General features: G+C 31.6%; 2 protein-coding genes and 1 pseudogene across 3 annotated transcripts; 1 reads left to right on the top strand and 2 right to left on the bottom strand.

The window, feature by feature from the left end:
* Window positions 1–2: 2 nt before the first annotated feature.
* Window positions 3–2,851, bottom strand: LOC137818155 (IAA-amino acid hydrolase ILR1-like 4; annotated as a pseudogene).
* A 2,829-nt stretch (window positions 2,852–5,680) lies between these two features.
* LOC137818345 (IAA-amino acid hydrolase ILR1-like 4) lies at window positions 5,681–11,128 on the bottom strand. Its single transcript, XM_068621702.1, has 5 exons — window positions 10,627–11,128; window positions 8,477–8,602; window positions 7,751–8,065; window positions 6,818–6,946; window positions 5,681–6,254 (listed from the first exon to the last, which is right to left on the bottom strand). Exons 1-5 carry the CDS (start codon window positions 10,975–10,977, stop codon window positions 5,847–5,849), a joined length of 1,329 nt encoding a protein of 442 aa, XP_068477803.1. The 5' UTR covers window positions 10,978–11,128; the 3' UTR covers window positions 5,681–5,846.
* A 4,551-nt stretch (window positions 11,129–15,679) lies between these two features.
* Window positions 15,680–21,171, top strand: LOC137819118 (anoctamin-like protein At1g73020). Of its 2 annotated transcripts, XM_068622870.1 has the most exons (16): window positions 15,680–16,321; window positions 16,538–16,607; window positions 16,747–16,862; window positions 17,113–17,239; window positions 17,323–17,423; window positions 17,522–17,613; window positions 17,710–17,814; window positions 17,935–18,204; window positions 19,018–19,150; window positions 19,218–19,331; window positions 19,449–19,516; window positions 19,614–19,741; window positions 19,924–20,006; window positions 20,141–20,248; window positions 20,567–20,725; window positions 20,814–21,171. In XM_068622870.1, exons 1-16 carry the CDS (start codon window positions 16,148–16,150, stop codon window positions 20,937–20,939), a joined length of 1,974 nt encoding a protein of 657 aa, XP_068478971.1. In that variant the 5' UTR covers window positions 15,680–16,147; the 3' UTR covers window positions 20,940–21,171. The 2 variants fall into 2 exon arrangements, with proteins under 2 accessions (XP_068478971.1, XP_068478972.1); XM_068622871.1 differs by lacking the exon at window positions 16,538–16,607 and having other exon boundaries at window positions 16,186–16,321.
* Window positions 21,172–21,405: the final 234 nt, after the last annotated feature.

Genomic DNA, 21,405 nt, shown 5'->3' with positions numbered 1-21,405 from the left:
CGACAGATAAAAATTATAATGCCACATATGAGGTTATTGCTTCAAGACTACATTACTTTCTAGTAATTTTATTAGCAATTATAATTCCTCATGATATTCCCAACTACCTTGGCTACATTCTGCTGATATTTATAAGATAAGTAGTAGCTAGTGATGCCTGAAGTGCAGCCCCATAAGGAAGTGCATCTTCATTGATTGTGAGATAGGGTGAGTGTAATTCATGAACCGGTTCAGGTGATGCACTCTTCACTCCAAGCCCAGTGAAGTAGCCAGGTATGACCTCTTGATAAAAAGCAAAGTCTTCAGAGGCCATGATTGGTCTGACATCAGTATTAACTTTATTGATGCCTAGCAGATTCCCAGCAACATCAACAAAAAACTTGTGCAAGTCACCATTATTTACAACTGGAGGGTAGAAACCATTCGTTTCATCACCGAACCACACAGTTGCGTTACACCTCTGCACAGCAGCTTGACCAATGGCAACCTGTATAAATGAATCAGCCTTAGCCAATAACCCAAATGAAGTGACAAATACTATACAAGTGCAAACTTATTTTGTTGCAACACAAACTCAAAAGCTTATTTAGAAAAGTTATGTAATAAAACTTCTCCATAACAAACCTGCTCAATGCGCTGTGCAAGTTGCTCCAATCTTTCTTTAGAAAAAGCTCGGAAAGTGCCACCAATTGTGACTTTATCTGGAATAACATTGAATGCACCACCTCCTTGGAATATTGTAACTGTCAACACCTGAGGGGGAAGATACGAAAGACACAGAGGATTGTTACCATAAGCAAGTAAAGTCCTCAAGGAATCAAACTTTTCACCTATTTAAGTAAGCAGCAGTCATTCAAGGTTGTGCACTGTAGAGTTGGTTTGTCAGATTCTGTATAATGGTTGGATCACTCCTGAAGTGGTTCATACTTAATTTATTGTTTATCGTTGATAAAAAAAAGTTGTGGACTGTGGTACAGTTGTGTTCCTGTAATTCATTGACATGTATTTAATTACTTGGTATTCAAGTCATTAAATTTTGCCCATCCCTTGTAATCAAGACACTTTATCTTGTGGTTTACAATTCTATAGTGCTCATCCAAGCTCAATTTTCCAGCCAAGCCATTCTCTCAGTTTGTTGCATAAAATAGAGTAGTGTTATAACTTTGAATACTATTGATAATGATCCTTGGAACTATAGTTATGTCCAATTCTCTCCACTATTGAAAAGTTCTAACAACTTCTTCATTTGAAGCAGATAAAGCAGGCCAAAGTTTTTCCTTTACTTCATTTTCTTCCTTTCGATTTCCACATGCAATTTAAGTAAACATACAGAGTTCTTAGCAATGCTGTAGTCACAGATTCAAACATCATAAAAACTTCTTCACATGATCAGTAAAATAAGGATAAATGAGAGGCTGAGTAGAAGAGTTAACCAAATTTACCTGGGGTTCCACAGGATCAGCCTCGCGAGAAACAAGGTGCTGTAAGCTGATAACCACATTAGAAGCAGCCAATACAGGGTCTCTAGAATGTTGGGGAATAGCTGCATGACCACCCTTTCCACTAATAATTGCTTCAAAGGCACCACTTCCGGCCATCATTGGACCAGACCCTGTGACCACTTCCCCTACTGAAGTACTGGGTATCACATGTAGTCCAAAGATAGCAGTAACATTTTCCAAGACTCCAGCATCTACAATTTTCTTTGCCCCTCCACCTCCCTCCTCTGCTGGTTGGAAAACAAGAACTACAGTTCCCTATATAGACAACAAAATAATGAACTCGACTAGAGATAAAAACTTTTGCATAGTTGATTTTTATAAGGTTGAATTAGTCAAAGTTCCCTTCTTCAGAATCATTTATAGTTTATTCTAACGAAAATTTGTTTGACTTATTAGGTCACCTGCCATCTAACCATCCTAAAGATATAGTCTTTTAAGTTAAGCTTAAAATATACTTCTTAATAGAAGTTATATAAATCATCAAAAGATCAGATTTCTTAACAGATGGCAAGTTGTGGTGGGAGTAACTATTGACCCCACGTTTTCAATTTACATCAGAAGAGCATTGGTTGAGGAAAAAACAAAGCAGAACACAACATCGTACATTAAAAAAATGAAAAAAAGTAAAACCTGTATCTCTTTTTCATGCTGTTTGAGAATCTTTGCTGCTCCAAGAAGTATACTGACATGAGCATCATGACCGCAAGCATGCATCTTTCCTGGTACTTTACTCTTGTGCTCCCACTCCACCATTTCCTGAGGTTAAGATGAATCCTCAGATCAACGAAATATGGATAAAATAAACACAGTGTGTATGAAACTTGAGGAAAGGCAATGTCTTATCCTAACCCCCAAACCAAATAGAATCAACACACAAAAGTATCATAGAAAAAGTCAAAATTCTGGTTCAAGCATATAGAATTCATGAAACCTGGATGGGAAGTGCATCCATGTCAGCTCTTAATGCAACAAAAGGTGAGCTTCCTGTTCCAATGAAACCAATTACACCAGTGACAGCAACTGGGTGTTTATATGGGATACCCAGTTTATCCAATTCCTCTCTGATCAGTTTACTGGTCTCAAATTCCTCATAAAGCAATTCTGGGTTCTCATGAATCTTCCTTCTGAGTTTCACCATCCAATCAAAAACTTCAGGCTTCTTGGCATCGTCAAGAAAGTTAGTAGAGATTATGTTCGAGGAATCTGTTAATGAGGAGATTGGAGTTGCAGAGAAGACATGGAAAAGGATGAACAAATGGAACCACATTTTGACAACCATGGTTTCTTTGGTAGTTGAGTTGAGAGTGAAACGAAAAACAATCACCACACATAGTTTTGTAGGATTTGAGGACCCACTCCAATTAATTAGGCACTCGATATCTTTATTGTAACATTTGGCTCAAGCTTTATCAAATTAAACCAAATCCCATGTTTTATGCACTAATAAAAATATAAAAAAATGCTAAATATATGCAAGACTAGAAATTACGACATATATAAATCGGTACAAACCTCATCTTATAAGTCGGTTTTATGATATTGAGTTAGATTAAAATTCACTTCTTAATATAGTATATTTTGAGTCTATCCTAGTAATTATTTGTTGGACTTATCAGGTCACCGCTATCGGACCTTTATTAGACCATCTATAATATATAATCTCACGCACGAATGAGTAGTCTCCATGTGAGGGGATGTGTGATGGAGATTCCACATCAACTAAAGATTATGACATAAATAAATGAATGCAAACCTCATCTTATAAACTAATTTTATGATGTTAAATTATGATTAAAGTGTACTTTTTAATAAAAAAATATAATAATTCAAATATATTAAGAAGTAATGTGTAGAGAGGTGAAATGGTTGAAATTCACAAAGTTCAATAAACCAAAGTTGACATTGTTTTGAATTCTTGAATAGGATGAGAGTTCTAAAATATAGATGACTAGTGAGCATGTGCATGTTTTCAATTTGTATCAGAAGAACAGTGTTTAATGGAAAAAATAATGCAGAAGAGAAGATTATACAGAAAGAATGTGTTTGAGAATCTTTGATGCACCAACCTTTCAAAATGTTTATTATGATACAGAATGAATCAAATGAGGGAAATGTAGAAGAACAAAATTGTGTTTATAATAAAATCAGCTTTCATAAAATAAGTTTGTTTTAATATAAAAAAACATTTTGACTTTCATATTTTAAAAATAAGAAATAATTAGTACTTCTCATTCAATAAAAAACTTTCAAGTGATATGTTAAAAGTTCACAAAAGTACTTCTGCCGCAATAAATGTTCAACAAAATTTAAGACCCACCAATAGAAAAATAATTACTCTGCCATTAATATATTCATATTTTAATTTTTTATTTAAAATAATATATATATTATTGTATTATTAAAATGAGTGATTGTTTAAGAGTACCAAAGCATATCTTTTTCAATTTTAGATACATTGACAGTAAAAACATCCATCCATTTAATATTTTAATAAAATAATAATTTAATTATATTTAGTTTATTTTTTAATTTAAAATATTATTTGATTATTATAAAGAGTTGTGAGATGGATTTTTTTACTATTATAAAAAGAAGAGTGTCTTTACGATTTTGTTTTATATATCCAGTGAAAGCAAACCGAAACAAACAAAACCATTTAAATTCTAAATATTTTTTTATCAATTTATTTGTTAATTAACTTAAATATAGTGTTTTTTTTTATTGAAATGAAGTTGTTATTATTTATTAAAAGTTAATTGTCAAAAAAGATAATTTAAAAAAAATACAGAACAGATAACAAAGACCGGTCATCATTTATTGGACGCTTTTGGAGCAGTAAAATGAAAAATAATAATTTCATAATTAAATCAACCATTTGAACGTTATATTATACTTTGTAATGTAATATATAATATATAAAACGACTTTTTCCATTTAATATATTTGTTTTATATTCATAATTACTAATTAAAAAATAAAATTAAACTATCTAAATGTTAAAAATAACTAAATTGTTAAATATATTATTAATAACTCACATATTAATATAATTATTTTTCATTTAACTATTATTATTGATATATTATTTTCTTAAAACATATAAAACTTTAAATTAAACAAGTAAAAATAGGGAAATACCAATTCCATATACAAGCAAAGATATTAAAAAGGTATAATTAAAATGTAGAACCAAAAGACACTAATTAAAATTTAGACATTCTAGGAAAAGTGTCATTAAATTATATTAAATAAATGTTTATTTGATACAACACACAAATTAAAAAATATCTATGTTATAAATTATTGCCTCAATTTTTTTTATATGAAATATGAAACAAATAATAACTTTTTCTTTATTAAAAGTTGATATCACTATCAAAATTGATATCTGACAATCAAGTATCAACAATAATGTGTGACCACATAAAAATAAAATTATTATTAAAAAAATACAAACAAAATTTGGAAGATTAGAACCAAAATCTATATATAAAAAATATAAGAAAATCAATATTTAGGTAATGTATACCTATTAGTTAACTTTAGAAAAATCTAAGATTAAAAGGGAGTATATTATACAAATGAAATTATTTTATATGAGTAGTAACATTTTCTTTTTCCTAATTATAAAAAATACAAACCCCTTTAAAATGCCTTAATTATCTTTTATTATTCATTTATTGGATATTAACCTGATTTTTTTTCATGATTAATCATGTTTTAAAGTAAAGTATATGAAACAAATAGTAACATTTTCTTTTTCCTAATTATTAAAAATATAAACTCACTTTAAAATGTGTTAATTATTTTTTATTCTTTATTTATTGTAAAGTATTTTATAGCGACATCTATTCATTTTTTCCCAAAAAGTTCATCCCCTTCCACCTTTCATCTAGAAATATTAACAGTAAAATAGTTTTGCAAAACTTATTATCAAGACACAATTACTCCACTTTGCACACATTCAAGGACTTAATTAAAATTTTCATATTTTGAAGAACTAAATTAACACTCAGAAGTTCAGGCCCTAATTGATCATTTAACCAGGTCTACAGTGTCTTTAAAAGATCCTCTAATGGTTGAGACCCAGATGAAAAATATGACAACTTTAAAACAGATAGCTTTCTAAAAATGGAATCAAGAAGAAGGGTAAAAGTTCATAAGAAAAAAAATGGTAGTTTATTCAAAATGTAAAACAGCTTTATTTTTGCTTTGCTCATGCATAAGCTCAACACTAGTTTTAGTTAAAATTTAAATACAAACGAGTTCATCATGTCATTGCTACAAGAAACAATATAAATTGGCTATTATTTTAGTGATTTTCCAACAAAAAATAAAGTTCTGTTACAATTCATCGTGATATTTCCCCTCTGCAGAGGCTATGTCCTGTGGATGTTTCAGAAGATAACTAACAGCTAATGAGGCATGAAGTGCAGCCCCATAAGGAAGTACATCTTCATTGATCTTGAAATGGGGTGAGTGCACTTGCTCAAGTTTTTCATGTGAGGCATTCTGCATTCCAACCATGAAAAAGTAGCCAGGTATAACCTCTTGATAGAATGAAAAGTCTTCAGCTCCCATCAAAGGTTGCATCTCATTTACTTTATTCACGCCAAGCAAATTCCCAGCAACACTCTGAAAATGTTCATGCAAGTCACCGTTGTTTATGGTTACGGGAAAGAAAGGATTCTGATCCTGAAGGAAGTTGACTGTTGCATTGCACCTCTGCACAGAAGCTTGTGCAATCACAACCTGCATAAACCAGTCAGCCTTAGCCCCTGCCAGAATCACGTGTAATGAAAACTGTGTATAATATGAGTGAATCCATTTTTTAGTTGAAATTATCATGTAAGGGTGCTGCTTAGTTTTATTGTAACATGTTTTTATTGATAATTACAACAATATATCTTCATTTCATTTTGTGTCATGCTTTTAAACTAAAGTAAAGGTTGGGTTTATAGACTCAATGAACAGGTGGGACAACATCAGATTAGTGTTTGATGATATAGAACATGTTTTCTGAGTAGGCTTAGAAAAGATGAAAATAAAAGACAAAAATAAATCAAACATTTTTTGTAAAATAAAATCAACTGATGCACCTCAGTTTTTGGAGAAGATGAATGAGAGTTTTTGTAAACATTCAAGTGCATAAGTTGATTTAAATTTAAAAGGAGAAACTTAATTCATTTTATTTTCTGATCCTATAATTACCTTCTGAGAGTACAAACAAGACTACAAATAAAAACAAGTTCTGGCCATTTTCGTTGTTTTAGTTTATGCATACACAAAAAAAGTTATTCTTCTCCATCACATACCTCCTCAATGCGCTGTTTTAATTGCTGGAAACTTTCTTTTGAAAAAGCTCGGAAGGTGCCACCGATCGTGACAGAATCTGGAATGATATTGAATGCACTGCCTCCTTGGAATTTTCCTACAGTCACAACCTGTGTGGAGATGCTTTCTAGTTCACAGAGGATTCAAATTCCTTCTTCAAACAGTATTTCGTCACATTTAATAAGTAATAATCACACTTGACATCTCATCCTTTTCACTAGAAACCTTTTTGTGGCCAAAGTTCACCGAAGGTATGTAAACTAAATGTAACTAATCAATTCTTTTGTACAGAATTACAATCTCTATTCTTGACAACATACTTCTAGACACAAGAAGATCAAAGGAGTGGAATAGTGTATATGCATGATACGTTAAAGTTACCCATATGTTTGTGTTTTACAAACCCCTAAACCCGCTCTCATCAAAAGTTACTTTCTACAGCACAGCCCTTACTCGCTACAATCCAGAGCCAGGTTTAAAATCAGCTGCAATTCAATTTTAAGATTTGAAAAGAGAAAAAACTACCAGGATAAAGTTTCTCTTCTTTTGCACCTGCATCAATGTCATGAGTAACTCTTCTAGTACTTAATACGTATCTAAGGTCTCAAAAAAGTGATGGATTTGGTACTTCCAAAGTTTATGTGGATAACACAAGGAAAAGTTTACTAAATGATAAGAAAGTTTAGTTGAAGTGTAAGAAATAAGTTTCTAGCCCAATCACAAGTTTTGCATAGCCTTGGGTTCAGAAAATGTTATAAATACTTTTATTTAGCAATCAAATAAGAACATCAGTTGGCCTGGTTGTCGCCCACTAATTGCTTTGCCTTTTAAACCCCAATTGTACCAAAACAGAAAGCATAAATGAGTAGTTGGTGGCAAGGGAAAAGGAAGAAATAAAGTTAAAGCGAACTTGCCTGGGAATCCAGAGGATCAGCCTCACGAGAAACAAGATTCTGTAAGCTAATTATAACATTAGAAGTTGCCAATATAGGGTCTATAGATTGTTGAGGAATAGCTGCATGACCTCCTTTTCCCTTTATTATAGCTTCAAAAAAACCATTTCCTGCTAACATTGGACCAGACCTAGAGCCCACTTCACCTAATGGAAAGTCGCGTGACACATGCAACCCAAAAATGGCTGAAACCTTTCCTAAGGCTCCAGCATCTAAAATTTTCTTGGCTCCCCCACCTCCTTCCTCTGCTGGTTGGAAAACAAGAACTACAGTTCCCTATTCAGACATCAAAATAATGAAATTATCATAGATCCATGACAGGGTGGAAACAAGAGAACATGACAACTGATATTTCATAATAAAGTAACAGATATAGGAGACTGTCTTGGTCAAGTAGTATGATATGGTGGGCAACTCTCTTTCACTTTTCGGACACAAATACCTTATAAACGGATTATATGCTTGATACTAACATGATTGGAATCATAAACAAAAAGTTTACATAAAAGAAATGTATAAAATCATTAAGAGGGCCAAATTTCTTGAGTTTGACAAACTGGACACCAATGAGTGGTGATCACATGTTTTAAACGGAGATAAGAAGTTCAGTATCTGTAAAAGTAAGCTAAACCATAAAGCAGAAGATTCAGGAATCGGAAATAAAGAAGCCAATATAAAAATTCAAACTTGTATCTCTTTTTCATGCTGTTTAAGAATCTTCGCAGCACCAAGAAGCATAGCCACATGAGCATCATGACCACAAGCATGCATCTTTCCAGGTACTTTACTCTTGTGCTCCCACTCCACCATTTCCTAAAGTTAGGTACAGTAATAAATCAATAAAATTTTGAGGAAAGGCAAGCAAAACTCTTTTTGTTGTCTTATCCCATAACCAACCCATAGAAGTAAAACCATCATAATTCAAAAGTGTTGGTAAAGGAATCACACACAGAGAGAAGAGGAATATTACAGAAAGAAGTGTTTGTATTGATTATGTACAAACACATATGAACACCTATACACACAAACTGCACAAAGAAACAAGTGGGTTTATATAACACATACAAAAAAGTATAATCACTTCATACACTACAAGAAAATCATTAAATAGAAACTAATTTTAATATGCAAACTGACAAATTCCCATCTTTCATTTTTTTTCAATAGAACTCAATTATACTTCCATTGTATTCACCCATTTAGGCTCTAGCATTACTTTCTCAAAACTGATTGAATCAGATTCAAAAAAATGCAGCTTAGTGCACCAATTCTCCTTCTGAATCAACTGCAGAATCTTGCATCATTTCATAGTCATGTAGGGCTGCTGGACCTGCTCAATCTCCTCAATCCAGTAGCTGTGTCAATTTGATGTTCAACAGCACTGTTAAGATCTATTAGCATCCTATGATCCTTCTCAGCTTCCGTGTTCCAATCCCAGCGTAAATTCCACAATCACAACATCTCTATTGATTAAAACTTGCTCATTTCTTGGGTTATACAGTTTGTAACGACCAGTAGAACAATATCCTACAAGAGACATCCGCCCTCCCTTATCATCTAGCTTTCATCTCAATTGACCAGGCTCATGTCTGAGACATATAGAGCCGAAAACTCTAAAGTGAGTCGCATCCAGTTTGATACCAGTTCATGTCTCTTTTGGCGTCTTATCACTCAATCTTTTAGTTGGACTTCTGTTTAGAACGTGAGCAGCAGGGGAGGCTGTTTCGCTCCACAAATAAGTAGGAACTTTCTTACTCTTGAGCATGTTCCTCGCCATGTTCTTCCTCTCAGAAGTAGCATTATGTTGTGAAGTGTAAGGTGAAGTTACTTCAGGCACAATATCTTCTGTCTCCCAAATTTTTGTAACTCATCTGACAGATACCACCACCTACACGGGTTCTCAACACTTTTACATACCTGCCACTCTGTTTTTCTACTAAACTTTTAATACACCTTGCCAACAATTTGCTGATCTGCTAACTCTTCGTTGCGGGCCTCCATCCCATTAATCAATATTTGAATTTGCTTGAAGTAATCAACAATAGACTCGTGATCAGACATAGAAAGTAATTCACATTGCCTTCAAAGAGTTTGGAGCTTCACCTTTTTTCTTTTGTCAACCCCTCCATACGCTTTTCTTAGAATATCCCAAGCTTGTTTCACTGTTGTAGCTTTGGAGATTTTCTGAAAGATTGCAGCATCGACACACTAATGAATTAGAAAGCGAGGTTTACAGTCAAGCTTTTTGAATTCTTTATGTGCTGCCATATGCTACTCTATAGCATTTTTTCCTAATTCTTGAAATTCAATCTTCACAAGCCAAAGATAGAATTCATCTTCAGACAGCAGTCTTCAAAGTTCTTCTTGCCAAACAACGGTAAGACTCCTGAAACAACACCACTTGAACCCACTAGGATTCACCACTTGAACTCTGCAATTTTTTACAGCAGACAAATGTCCAAGGCAGGGATAAACCACACTTTTATCACGCAGCAGAACTCTCACACTTTAGTGGGCAATTCATACACAAATTTGTTGGGAAAGGAATAACACAAATAGGAGAAGAAGATTACAGAAAGAAGTGTTTTGTATTGACCATGTACAGACACACATACTGTACAGAGAAAGTGGTGTTTACATCACACACAAAAATATAATCACAACTTACTCAGAACAGAAGTTATTTGGATCATCTAATAAAAGAAAGCTTGACAAAACATTCATATGCAAGTTTTTAAGAAAAGACAAGGATTTCCGTCAATTTCTCACTACATGAAAAAGAACAGTCACCACACTGTGTAAGCATACATAGAAAGAAAATGCAGAAGTAATGTGACCTGCATGGGAAGAGCATCCATATCAGCTCTTATAGCAACAAAAGGCGATCTTCCAGTCCCAATGAAGCCAATTACACCAGTGATTGCAACAGGGTGTTTATAGGGTATACCCAGTTGATCCAATTTCTCTCTAATGACTTTACTGGTCTCAAATTCCTCATAACCCAATTCTGGATTCTGGTGAATCTTCCTTCTGATTCTGACCATCCAGTCAAATACCTCAGGCTTCTTGGCAGCATCTAGAAAGTTGGTGGGGAGTTCTGTGAACGAATCTGTTAACAAGAAGAAGCTGGGTGCTGCAGCAAAGGCATGAAAAACGATAAACAAACGAACCCAGTTGAAGAAATTCATGGGAAGTGGGTGAGCAATAACAACAATGAACCAGAGTAGGTGACAAAAACAGTATGATCAAAACGTTTTTATTAAAGTTTGGAACTTTTTGGACACAGATATTTATGAGATAAAACGACCACTATTCTTTCGTTTTGTAATTTTAGTTTAATTCATTTCAAATTCTTCTAATTTTTAGTTTATAAAAAAATTATTTCAATTATATTTTTAATTATAATTATTATTAATTTAACATAGAAACGAACACATATATACGTTTAATCTTACAAATATAGAATACAATACAAATCTATATATTATATAATTATGAATTATATAAGTTGACAATAAAAATTTATCTTCTAAAATCTTTAAAAAATTAATGTATTTTTTTTTATTTGTGATAGAATAGTCAAAAATTTAACAAATATTTTTTGAATTAGACATTTCACTGATACGTGTCCTACGAGAGTTGGTGTATCGGTATTCGATATGTGTGTTTGACACAGATATACCATTTAAGAGACGTGTCCGAATCTCATACTGATAAACAATAAAATTGTTACAATAATTAAAATAAACACAGTAATATAAAAAAAAAATTAAGGAATAACCAATGTCTTTAAATTGTACTCATTAATTAAGTATAAGGTGCTTATATAAGGATTACTACACTAACTATACAAATACAGCTATGTATTATTGAATATTGTAGATCACATAGTGTAAATATATTGAAATTTAATAAATGTTGAACAATACTTATTATTATACTTACATTTCTTTGTCATTTTCTCTTTTTCCCTTTAATTTCAAGGAAATAGAAAAGGAAAAAAAATGGGAACAGAGGCAAAATAAAAATATTTTAAAGAAATTTTATCTATTTTCATAAATAAAAAATAAGAGAAAGAAAAACCATTGGGAATCTCATGTTAATTTCTCCAATTTAAGAAGAAAACAAGGATTTAAAGTTGATAAAATTAATATAAATATAATAAAACAAACAATTTAAAATTTAGTATTATTTATAAATTATCTTGAGATTTTATTCTTTTAATAATTTTTCCGTTAACAACTTATTTTCCTTTATTTTTTTATTATATAATGTACACTCTCAGTATAAGTAAGTAAAAATAATTTTATTTTTTAAAATATGTTTTATTGCATGTAGTATATTTTTATTTGAGAATATTTATGTTATTTTAATACATCTACTTATTTATTTTTCTTATTCTTTTTCCTTTTCCTTCCTTCTCTCTTTCTAAATAATCAAACAATAATCTTAATTTCTTTTTTTTTCTTTTTTTCTTTTTTTTCCTTCATAAACTAAATAAAGACAATTTGTTAAACTAAATATATGAACTGATGCATTCTATAAACGTAGGTACTTCATATCTTCTAATTACACTTTCATATATTTTTTAGAATTCGAAAAAATATTTTCTAAATTTAGTAATATCTTAATTATATAATTCAAAATATAAATTATATTTTAAATCATAAAATTAAAAAAAAATTACTTATTTTGAAAATACTTTTCAAACTTTATAATTCATAATATAAACTATATTCTTTATGGTAAAATTCAGAATACAAAATTCATATTTTAGATATAAAATTATGAAACAAACAATTTCACCATAAGAGTACACAAATTGAGTATGAAAGTGAAGGAACTCATCAAAATTTGTGGTTCAACTTTCCTAGGAATCTAATGAATAAACACATACCAAATTTTGTGTGACAAATTAAATTAGGTTTAATTAGGGTTCCCTACATTTGTTAGCTCATAAGTCCCTTTCATGGGGAAAAATTAAATGTACCTCAATCTATAGAATATTTTTGGAAAGCTACATTATTGGACTTCTTTGTTGAAACACATCAAATAAAAAAGGAAATGTTTCTTGTTTCAATGTTATTAAGTATAAATGTTTGGTATATAATTGTTTATAATTTTAGTTTAGAAACTTTTGATAATCCATAATCGATTAATATTTGTTTGATGTAATTTTGATTATTTAATTTTTCATCTTATTTTAATTCAAATTGTTCAACTCTTCTTCATTCTCTCTTTTTTTTTTTCATTTCTCATTCTAAATTTTTTATTCTTCATCTTTCTAAAATTCTCATTTTTTTTAAATAGATAGTGAACTTATGATATTTTTAATCAAACAGAAATTAATCAGAGTAAATGTCTCTCTATTCTGAAAATATTTTAAATCTTCTTTCTTTTTTTTTATTTTGATATTAATTTTGGTTTAGACAATTTGGAAAAAAATGACATTTGTAATGGTTTAACTTTTAAATTTAGTTCTAATTGATTATATAGTTTTAAATATATAGGATATTGAAATTTCAATGCTTTATAAGTAAAAAGTTTCTGTTTATTTTTTAAATTCGATCATGTTAATGTTAAGAATATATTGAAATTGAGATTGATGAAATATATATATATATATATATATATATATATATTTTATGCATGTTGAATTATACTAAATTATGAAATGATTTGTAGTTTGACTTGATATTTTTCTTTTTTATCAAAATAACAATTAAAGTATAGAGTTGGGTTTGGTTATGTTGAGTATGTTCTAACTTAGTTGGATTGATAAAATTATTGATTATGTTTAGCTCGATTTCCAACTCAATGGATTGATAATAATGACTAGTTCAACTCAACTTCCAACTCGGTTGGATTGATAAAATCATTGATTATGCTTAGCTCGATTTCCAACTCAACTGGATTGGTTAGATCATTGACTATGTTCAACTTAACTTTCAGTTCGACTGGATTGATAAACCTACTGACTATGTTCAACCTCAACCTCAACTAGATCGGAACATTAAAAAATTGTCATTATAAGACGATATCTAGAAATATTGATATAATCATACGGTATCTATAAAAGTTAACCTTATCCAACGAAATCTACAAAAATCGATATTACTAGGCGGTATCTATATAATTTTATAGAAAGTTTTCCTTCATGTCTTTATCAAACCATCTTACAAAAATAACTTTTTACTCTCATTTTGTTTCTTTAATTTTTTTTCTTTTGCCTAAACTAAGCACACCCGACAAGAAAATGTCTGATTATTCTATTATTTTTATACTTATTTGAAATTACATGGTTTTCCTAAAGGTGCCAACAGAAAAAGAACACGACACAGGATGTTTCTGCTTGTGCTTCTACATTTTTCTTTCTACACCCCTATATTTTTCAATCAAAATATCAAAATTATTTTTACCCCTATATTTTTCAATCAAAATATCAAAATTATTTTTAATAGTTTTGGGTAATTTTGTAACAGAGGTTTCGTAAGTAAAAGATATTTTATGAATAACAATTTCAAAAGACAAAAATTATTTTAAAATATCCTTTTTGAAACACATTTTTTTTTTAATTTCTGAAATAGTAAATCCAGAATTTATAAAATGTGTTTTGAAAAGTATGGTCCGAAAATATTCTAGAAATCATTTGTTAAAACAGTCTTTTCCAAAAATGATGGATGCAGGAGAAATTTGTCCAGTGAGATGAAGACACGTCTCTTAAATGGTGTCGAACACACGTATTAAACACTGACACTCGTACAACACTCATAGAACACGTATCGATAAAGTGTCTAATTCAAAAAAATATTTATTAAATTTCTGAAAAAAAACATCTTTCTGCTAAAAAAAAAATTAAAACATATTTATTTATGCACATAAATTTTTATTATTAATATAGATAGATTTGTGTCCTGTGTTCTACAATTTAAAAATTATATGTATTCCTATTAGTGATAGACAGAATGCACAAAGGTGACACAACACCAACACGAGTACCCTATCAAAATGTTGAGGGTGTTTCTTCCTGCATCCCAACCATTTTTTTCCTACACCCATCAATTTCCAAAAAAATTATTTTATCATTTTTTTTAAATAACTAATGCATTATTTTTTTGAAATATTTTTGGAATATGAATTCATAAAATATATTTTCGAAAAACGTTTTCTGGAACAGAATCTTCATAATAAACTTTTTGGAACGTATTACATATATATATATATATATATATATATGTTTTTTAATATTTGTTCTAGAATATATTTTAGAAAAAGCTTTCCAGAATGATGACGAATTAAATAAAACATTTTGGTAATTTCACTCCATTGATAGGATTTGGGATAATTAGGAAAAAAAAATTATGGGGTGCATGAAGAAAAACCTAAATGTTGAATTGAATGTTTTCGTTTTAGTACACTCAACTTCTTCTGACATGAGATTTGATGCAATGCAATTTGGGCACTTATACATAGAATCACTTATAATTAGCCTTTAATTATGCTTTTTAATCCTTACAAATTAGAGTAAATATAGCTTGAATCCCAATTTTAAATAAGTTTTAATTAGAATTTCAAAACTAATTTTTTTCAGAAATTAAAATGAATTGGTTAAAATGTAGGATTTAAGATTTAAAATCTGGTTTCAAGATTTTTAAATTTAGTGTTGAGAAACTACAGTTATATTATATTATATTAAATTTGAGGGACTAAAATTTTTTTTTTCTTAAATTTGAGATACCCAAAAAAAAAAAGGTATTTCAAATTTCAAGGACATAATTAAACTAATACATGATTCAAGAACTAAAAAAAATTGTAAGAAGATTAAAAATAATTAAAATTGTAATAACTTGGGAAAGGTTTTTAAAAGTAAAAGAAAATAAAAAAAAGCACAAAAGTAGCAAGTATGTACGTGGAAAACAGGCTTGTTTGTGTGTTTCTCTTTCCCTCATGACATGAGAGGTTTTTGAGACATCTTCCTCAAATTTGTTCAAATCCTCCATCATCCTATTTTTCTTCTTTCTGTCATTTTCCTCAACTTTTTACTTTGTGTTTATAGTATTCAATTCAATCCTTTCCTTTGGGATTCTCGCAATTCCACACATACAACACATTGTCTTAATTTTCCATGCCCTGGACGGTGACACCTTTTTCCAACGCTATTTACCCGTTTCTCCTCCGAATTCTTCATTTTATGCCATTTTTTTCAAATCTTTTTGGCCAAGACTCAATCTTTCTCGTGCCCATTTGAAGCTTTGCTTTGTTTTTGAAACAAAGTCCGGAATTTGTGAAGGAGGTAAGGGGTGGTTGATTTGTTTCTATTTGGCTCTTCTCACTTGCATTGGGTCAGTGAGGCTAAAGATGAACGAGCATGGAAATGAAGAACGTGTTTTTGAGATGGGGGTGGTGATTCCAAAGAGAGTGATTCAGGAGGAAGACGAATCATGTGACTGTGCACACGTCCTTGTAAAGGAGTTTGAGAAGGTGGGGTTTGAAGTTGAGAGAGTTATTGGCATTGCAGATGAGTTCATCAAGGTTAGGTTTTCTCAATTCCACTCTATGTTTCATTCATGCCAGTCACTTTCATTCAATGCTATACTTTACAGTTCGTGTGTTGGTTTTTTCCTATTTGGCATGCCTAAGGGAACCCCTTTTGTTTGTTTTTTTCATCATTGTTGTAGTTTAATCAGTTCTCTGTGTCTAATTTAAGTTTTTTGGTGAGTGGCTAAAACTTATTTGTCATTTGTTTAGTTGGCTGCACCTCTGGAAACATTGGGGAGGGCTGCAGCTGAACTGCAAATCAAGAAACGGACTCATATTGGTATATTGCAAATCCCCAAAGGGGGGCATCTGTTATGCCTATTACTATTTAAGTTCACTATGTCAAATGGTGCTAACTAGCATGTGACTGGTTGTGCAATTCCTATGTTGGTGTTAATGTGTCTTGTGATAAATGGCAGGTATGGATTTGCAATTTGAGGTGGAGGAGGTCGAAGCTTTTGTGAAACAACCTGATGGTTCTGTTTTCAGTTGGTGTGAGCGTTTCCAGTGCTACTGCCACTTAATATATGGAATGGTGAGTTTTTTCCGTAGCTATCCATTGTCTCTAAAAGTCAAAATTCCTGTTTTTCTATTATGTTTGTTAGCCAGCTCCACTCATACAGCTTGTTGTTTCATCTGATTCTCAGATTATAGGAGCCTTAGCTTTTTCTAATTCAAGAAAATATGAGCAAAATGCATTCTCAGATTAAGACCATGCAGTCTTGTATGGACTCTCATATTGACATCTCGTAACATTTTGGTTATCTTGTAAATTGAACTTGCAGGTAAACAACAGCAAGTCCGCCAAAGACCTTAAATTTGATGGAAAAGAAATCAAATGGGAAATTGGGGAGAATCTGATTTTGAAATTGGAATCAGAGAACATTGTTAAGCAAGTCTTTCCTTTGCATGGTGTTTTTACTCACATGTGCCATCACTTTTTCTCTAGATTAGGATCACTTGAAGCCTGAACTAATATTTCTTTTGGTTGATAGATGAAAAAAAGAGAAAGAAGCTTCTCAAGAGTTGGGCACTTCATTGGTGGCACTTCACAAATCAGCCAATAGATGAGATTTATTCATATTATGGGGCAAAGGTAAATGTGACCTTGACTCCATGAGCTTTATATATAGTATTATATGAAATTGTGGTTGTCCATTCTCCTTATCCAATGAAGGAATGAATAATCTGCAGATTGCAATCTATTTTGCTTTTCTTGGAATGTACACACGGTGGCTGCTCTTTCCTGCTGCATTTGGGCTTACTTTGCAATTGATAGATTTTGGGTGGGCCAATCTGTCTGTTAGTTTCTGTTTATACTACCACTTCTTCTTTAGTTTTTCATCTGGTTAAGCAGTTTTAGGAATTCTTATCCATTTTAGGTCATTGAAATTGGTGATGCTCCCTGTTTTCTTTGTCATGGTGATACTTTGGGCTATAATGTTTTCTCAGTTCTGGAAGCGTAAAAACTCTGCACTTTTAGCTAGGTAATGTTTTACTTTTTACTTCATTTGAGATCAATGCCATCACTTTACTAATTTGCTTTCTTTGATTCTTACTTCTGCCTTCACACCTTTTCTCTCTCGTGTTTTGGTGTTGTGTTGCAGATGGCCTATTAGTTATGTAGATGCAACTGACGAAGGACCCAAGATTACTGACGGAAAGGCAAGCTCCTGGCAGCCCCCGATGGAACTCATGAAAGTACTTGAGTATGATAGAATTAAAGAGAAGGAAGCATTCCAAAAATCTGAGTGGCTTGGGCGTTTCATGCGGTTCAGAAATGATGCTATCATTATCTTCAGCATCATATGCCTCCAGTTACCATTTGAGTTGGCATATGCCCATCTTTATGAAATTATTGGTTCTGATATAATTAAGTAAGAATACATATCATTTTTTTTTCTGTACTTCAACTTTGTAGTTAATTGAATATTATGCTATTTCTGTTTAGGAATTTCTTTCTGCGTAGTTCTCTCTTATTCCAATAATTCTATTTTGTTTGAGTCTCAATTAAAGTATCTTCTGTTGTGTTCATATAATTATTAGTTCCTGCAACATCTATTTTCCCACGTAACTGAGATGGTGTCCTCAACCTTGCAGAAGGATATTTTATTTTATATGTCAATTCCTTTGAGCATTGATGGGACTGTTTCTAACTTCATTTGTCCTCCTTGACTCTTTACTTATAATAATCACCTTTAGCCCTGTTGCTTCTGTCAAACTTAAAAGTTCATGTCCATGTAGTAAAGTAATGCATAATGCCACAAGAATCATTAACTGACTGATCCAATTTGCTCTTGAATATCATTCTTCTTTGAATAGCGGTCATCTTTCTGTTGAGTGTGTTTTTTTCAGGATGCAGTCCATCGCATGATTCATTCATGCCAATGTGGATTTTTTTGTTGTTGTAGTTGTACATTACCATAAGGACATGAAATTGAGTTATGTTTTGTTCCTCATTTAAAACTTCTCAGTCATCTATTTAATAAAACATGAATGCATTTTCTTGTTGGTTTTAAAATGACTTTGAAGTTGGGGATTTGCATCCCATTAGTAGGGGACCAGCTTGTCTCACCAAATAATCTGTAATCTGATGCTAAAAAGTATCTTTTGTTAGTCATATTAATTCTAATATTGTTGAGTAAACATTTCATTAATGTGACTCTTATTTAAATGCTGGGTTTTTTCAGGTTTGGGCTCACTGCTGTTTACCTTTTCGCCATTCAGTATATTACCAAGATTGGTGGCAGGGTGTCTGTCAAACTTATCATGAAAGAAAACAATGAAAACACAGAAAAACAGGCTGATAGCTTAGTCTACAAGGTAATTAATCTGCGTTTTACCCCCTTGTTCTGAAAATGGAACTTACGTCGTTTATATTCTCCTACAGGTCTTTGGTCTGTACTTTATGCAGACATACATTGGAATCTTTTATCATGCCCTGTTGCATCGCAATTTTTCTACTCTTCGTCGAGTGTTGATTCAGCGGCTTCTTCTGTCAGAGGTTGCTAAGAAATTTTATTCATTATCTTTGTCTGTTCCTTCTTCCATTTCCCTTTATTTTCCTTCTGCTTAGTTTGGGGTTTTTCCTCATAATGATGTAAAAGGAAACATGTTCCAGGTGTTGGAAAACTTATTGGAAAATTCATTGCCTTATCTCAAGTATAGCTATAAAAAGTACAGGGTTCGGTAAGCCTTTTCATTCTTCTGGACAAGGACTATGCTAGGTTTACTTTGTTTAAAATGTTGGCACTATACAATTGCTAAACTATCTTTATTTCTCAAGACATAAGAAGAGTGAGAAAGGAGCAGCAGGAGAAAAAATCCAGTTTACTTCTAGAGTAGAGAAAGAGTACCTTAAGCCCCGTTACTCTGCTAGCATTGGTGAGGAGCTTGAAGATGGATTATTTGATGGTACTTGTAAACTCATTACACTCTTGATTTGTATATGCTATTTTAATTAATTTTTTATCATATGGAATGTAACTATTTCATTTAGATATAAATGTGTATGTAGAAGCCAAAACTAAAAAAGCTTAATTTCTTATCATATTTGAGAAGTATCCAAGATTGACATTTACCTGTACTCTTTGCAGATTTCTTAGAATTGGCATTGCAGTTTGGCATGATTTTGATGTTTGCTTGTGCATTTCCTCCTGCCTTTGTTTTTGCTGCCGTGGTATAAATTCTCTGATCCACCTCCCTTTTTTGCACTTGCTTTTGCTTGCCTTCTCCATTTCTATAAATGCTCTTTAATCATTTTGGCTTCTATAGAATACTACATCGTTGACAACTTATTACCTTGCTGTTCAGAACAATATTATGGAAATCAGGACAGATGCATTGAAACTGCTAGCCATTTTGAGGCGCCCTGTTCCTAGAGCTGCTGCAACAGTAGGAGCCTGGCTTAACATATTTCAGGTATTTGTTTATTTACACTGGAATTTGGAAGGAACTTGTCAATTATTTTGAACAATCCACTTGATATGAATTATAAATTAGAATTCGTGTGTACCAAATAACCCACCATATGGAAGGTCCTTTTACTGATATTCTCAGCATGCAACCTTTTTTCATGAAGGGTCATGAAAAAGAATTTTAGTCTGAACTATCAATTGCCATGTCCTTAAATATGAATGAGTCCTTCATCTGTAAACTCTACTCTTTCACTAGTCATTCTCACTGAGTTGTACTTAATTTTTATGTCACACTGATATGAGGGAATTCTTAACATTGCAGTTTCTCATATTGATGTCTATATGCACAAACTGTGCTCTTTTAGCATGGCTATATGATGAGGAGGGGAAATGGAAAATAGAACCTGGACTTGCAGCAATTTTAATCATGGAGCATGTTCTCTTGTTGATTAAGTTTGGTTTCTCTAGATTCGTTCCTGAGGTGCTTCTTCACTTCCATCCACTGTCATTCCTTCATTTCAAAGCTGCTTTATGAAAGATAACAGATTATAGTACTGTTTTCTTTGCAGGAACCTGCTTGGGTAAGAGCCAACCGTGCAAAACGCACTACACAGGCACAGGATATGTGTTCTAAGAAGCTTTTAAGGACTATTTCTGGAGTAGACAAGAATTTTGCAGAGAAGAAATTGAAGTGATGCCTTTCCAGCTTATTATTATTTACTTCATTACCACTTACACAGAGACAGAAAATCCTTATGCTGGATTGTATTTTTGTTATCTTAGTTTCTTTCCCATGGCTGAATTGTATATTAAGAAGGGATTTTGCTTTCATTGACCTGTTTTGTCTTCCTTTTTGAATTGTAAATATTCAAATTACAAATTACTTCAAGTTTTATCAAAATGTGAGTGAAACAAAGATTGTGTTTTTGAGGCATTCAAATTAAGAACAAATTAGTTGTATACAACACCGACATTGATACTGACAGGGAGACAGATAATTTCTAAAATGTAAAATACGGAGACATAAATTTATATATTATATAATTATGAATTATATAAATTGACAATAAAGTTTTATGTGTACAAGTATGTTTTAGCTTTTTTTATAGCAGAAAAATGTTTGACTGGTTTAAAAAGATTTGTTTCTTATTTTTATAATTA

The sequence above is a fragment of the Phaseolus vulgaris genome, chromosome 10, assembly GCF_000499845.2.
Source record: "Phaseolus vulgaris cultivar G19833 chromosome 10, P. vulgaris v2.0, whole genome shotgun sequence".
Classification (NCBI taxonomy): Eukaryota; Viridiplantae; Streptophyta; class Magnoliopsida; order Fabales; family Fabaceae; genus Phaseolus; species Phaseolus vulgaris.
This window is presented reverse-complemented; position numbering and strand designations above follow the sequence as displayed.

Bases quoted from the DNA above. Each gene is read 5' to 3' on its own strand.
- LOC137818345 (XM_068621702.1), bottom strand. From the start codon at position 10,977: ATGAATTTCTTCAACTGGGTTCGTTTGTTTATCGTTTTTCATGCCTTT. The intron at 8,066-8,476 runs GTTTGAATTTTT...ATGTCTGAATAG, and splicing joins AGCATGAAAAAGAGATACAA to GGAACTGTAGTTCTTGTTTT. The intron at 6,947-7,750 runs GCAAGTTCGCTT...ATCTCCACACAG, and splicing joins CTGATCCTCTGGATTCCCAG to GTTGTGACTGTAGGAAAATT.
- LOC137819118 (XM_068622870.1), top strand. From the start codon at position 16,148: ATGAACGAGCATGGAAATGAAGAACGTGTTTTTGAGATGGGGGTGGTG. The intron at 17,815-17,934 runs GTAATGTTTTAC...GTTGTGTTGCAG, and splicing joins AACTCTGCACTTTTAGCTAG to ATGGCCTATTAGTTATGTAG. The intron at 20,726-20,813 runs GTGCTTCTTCAC...TTTTCTTTGCAG, and splicing joins TCTCTAGATTCGTTCCTGAG to GAACCTGCTTGGGTAAGAGC.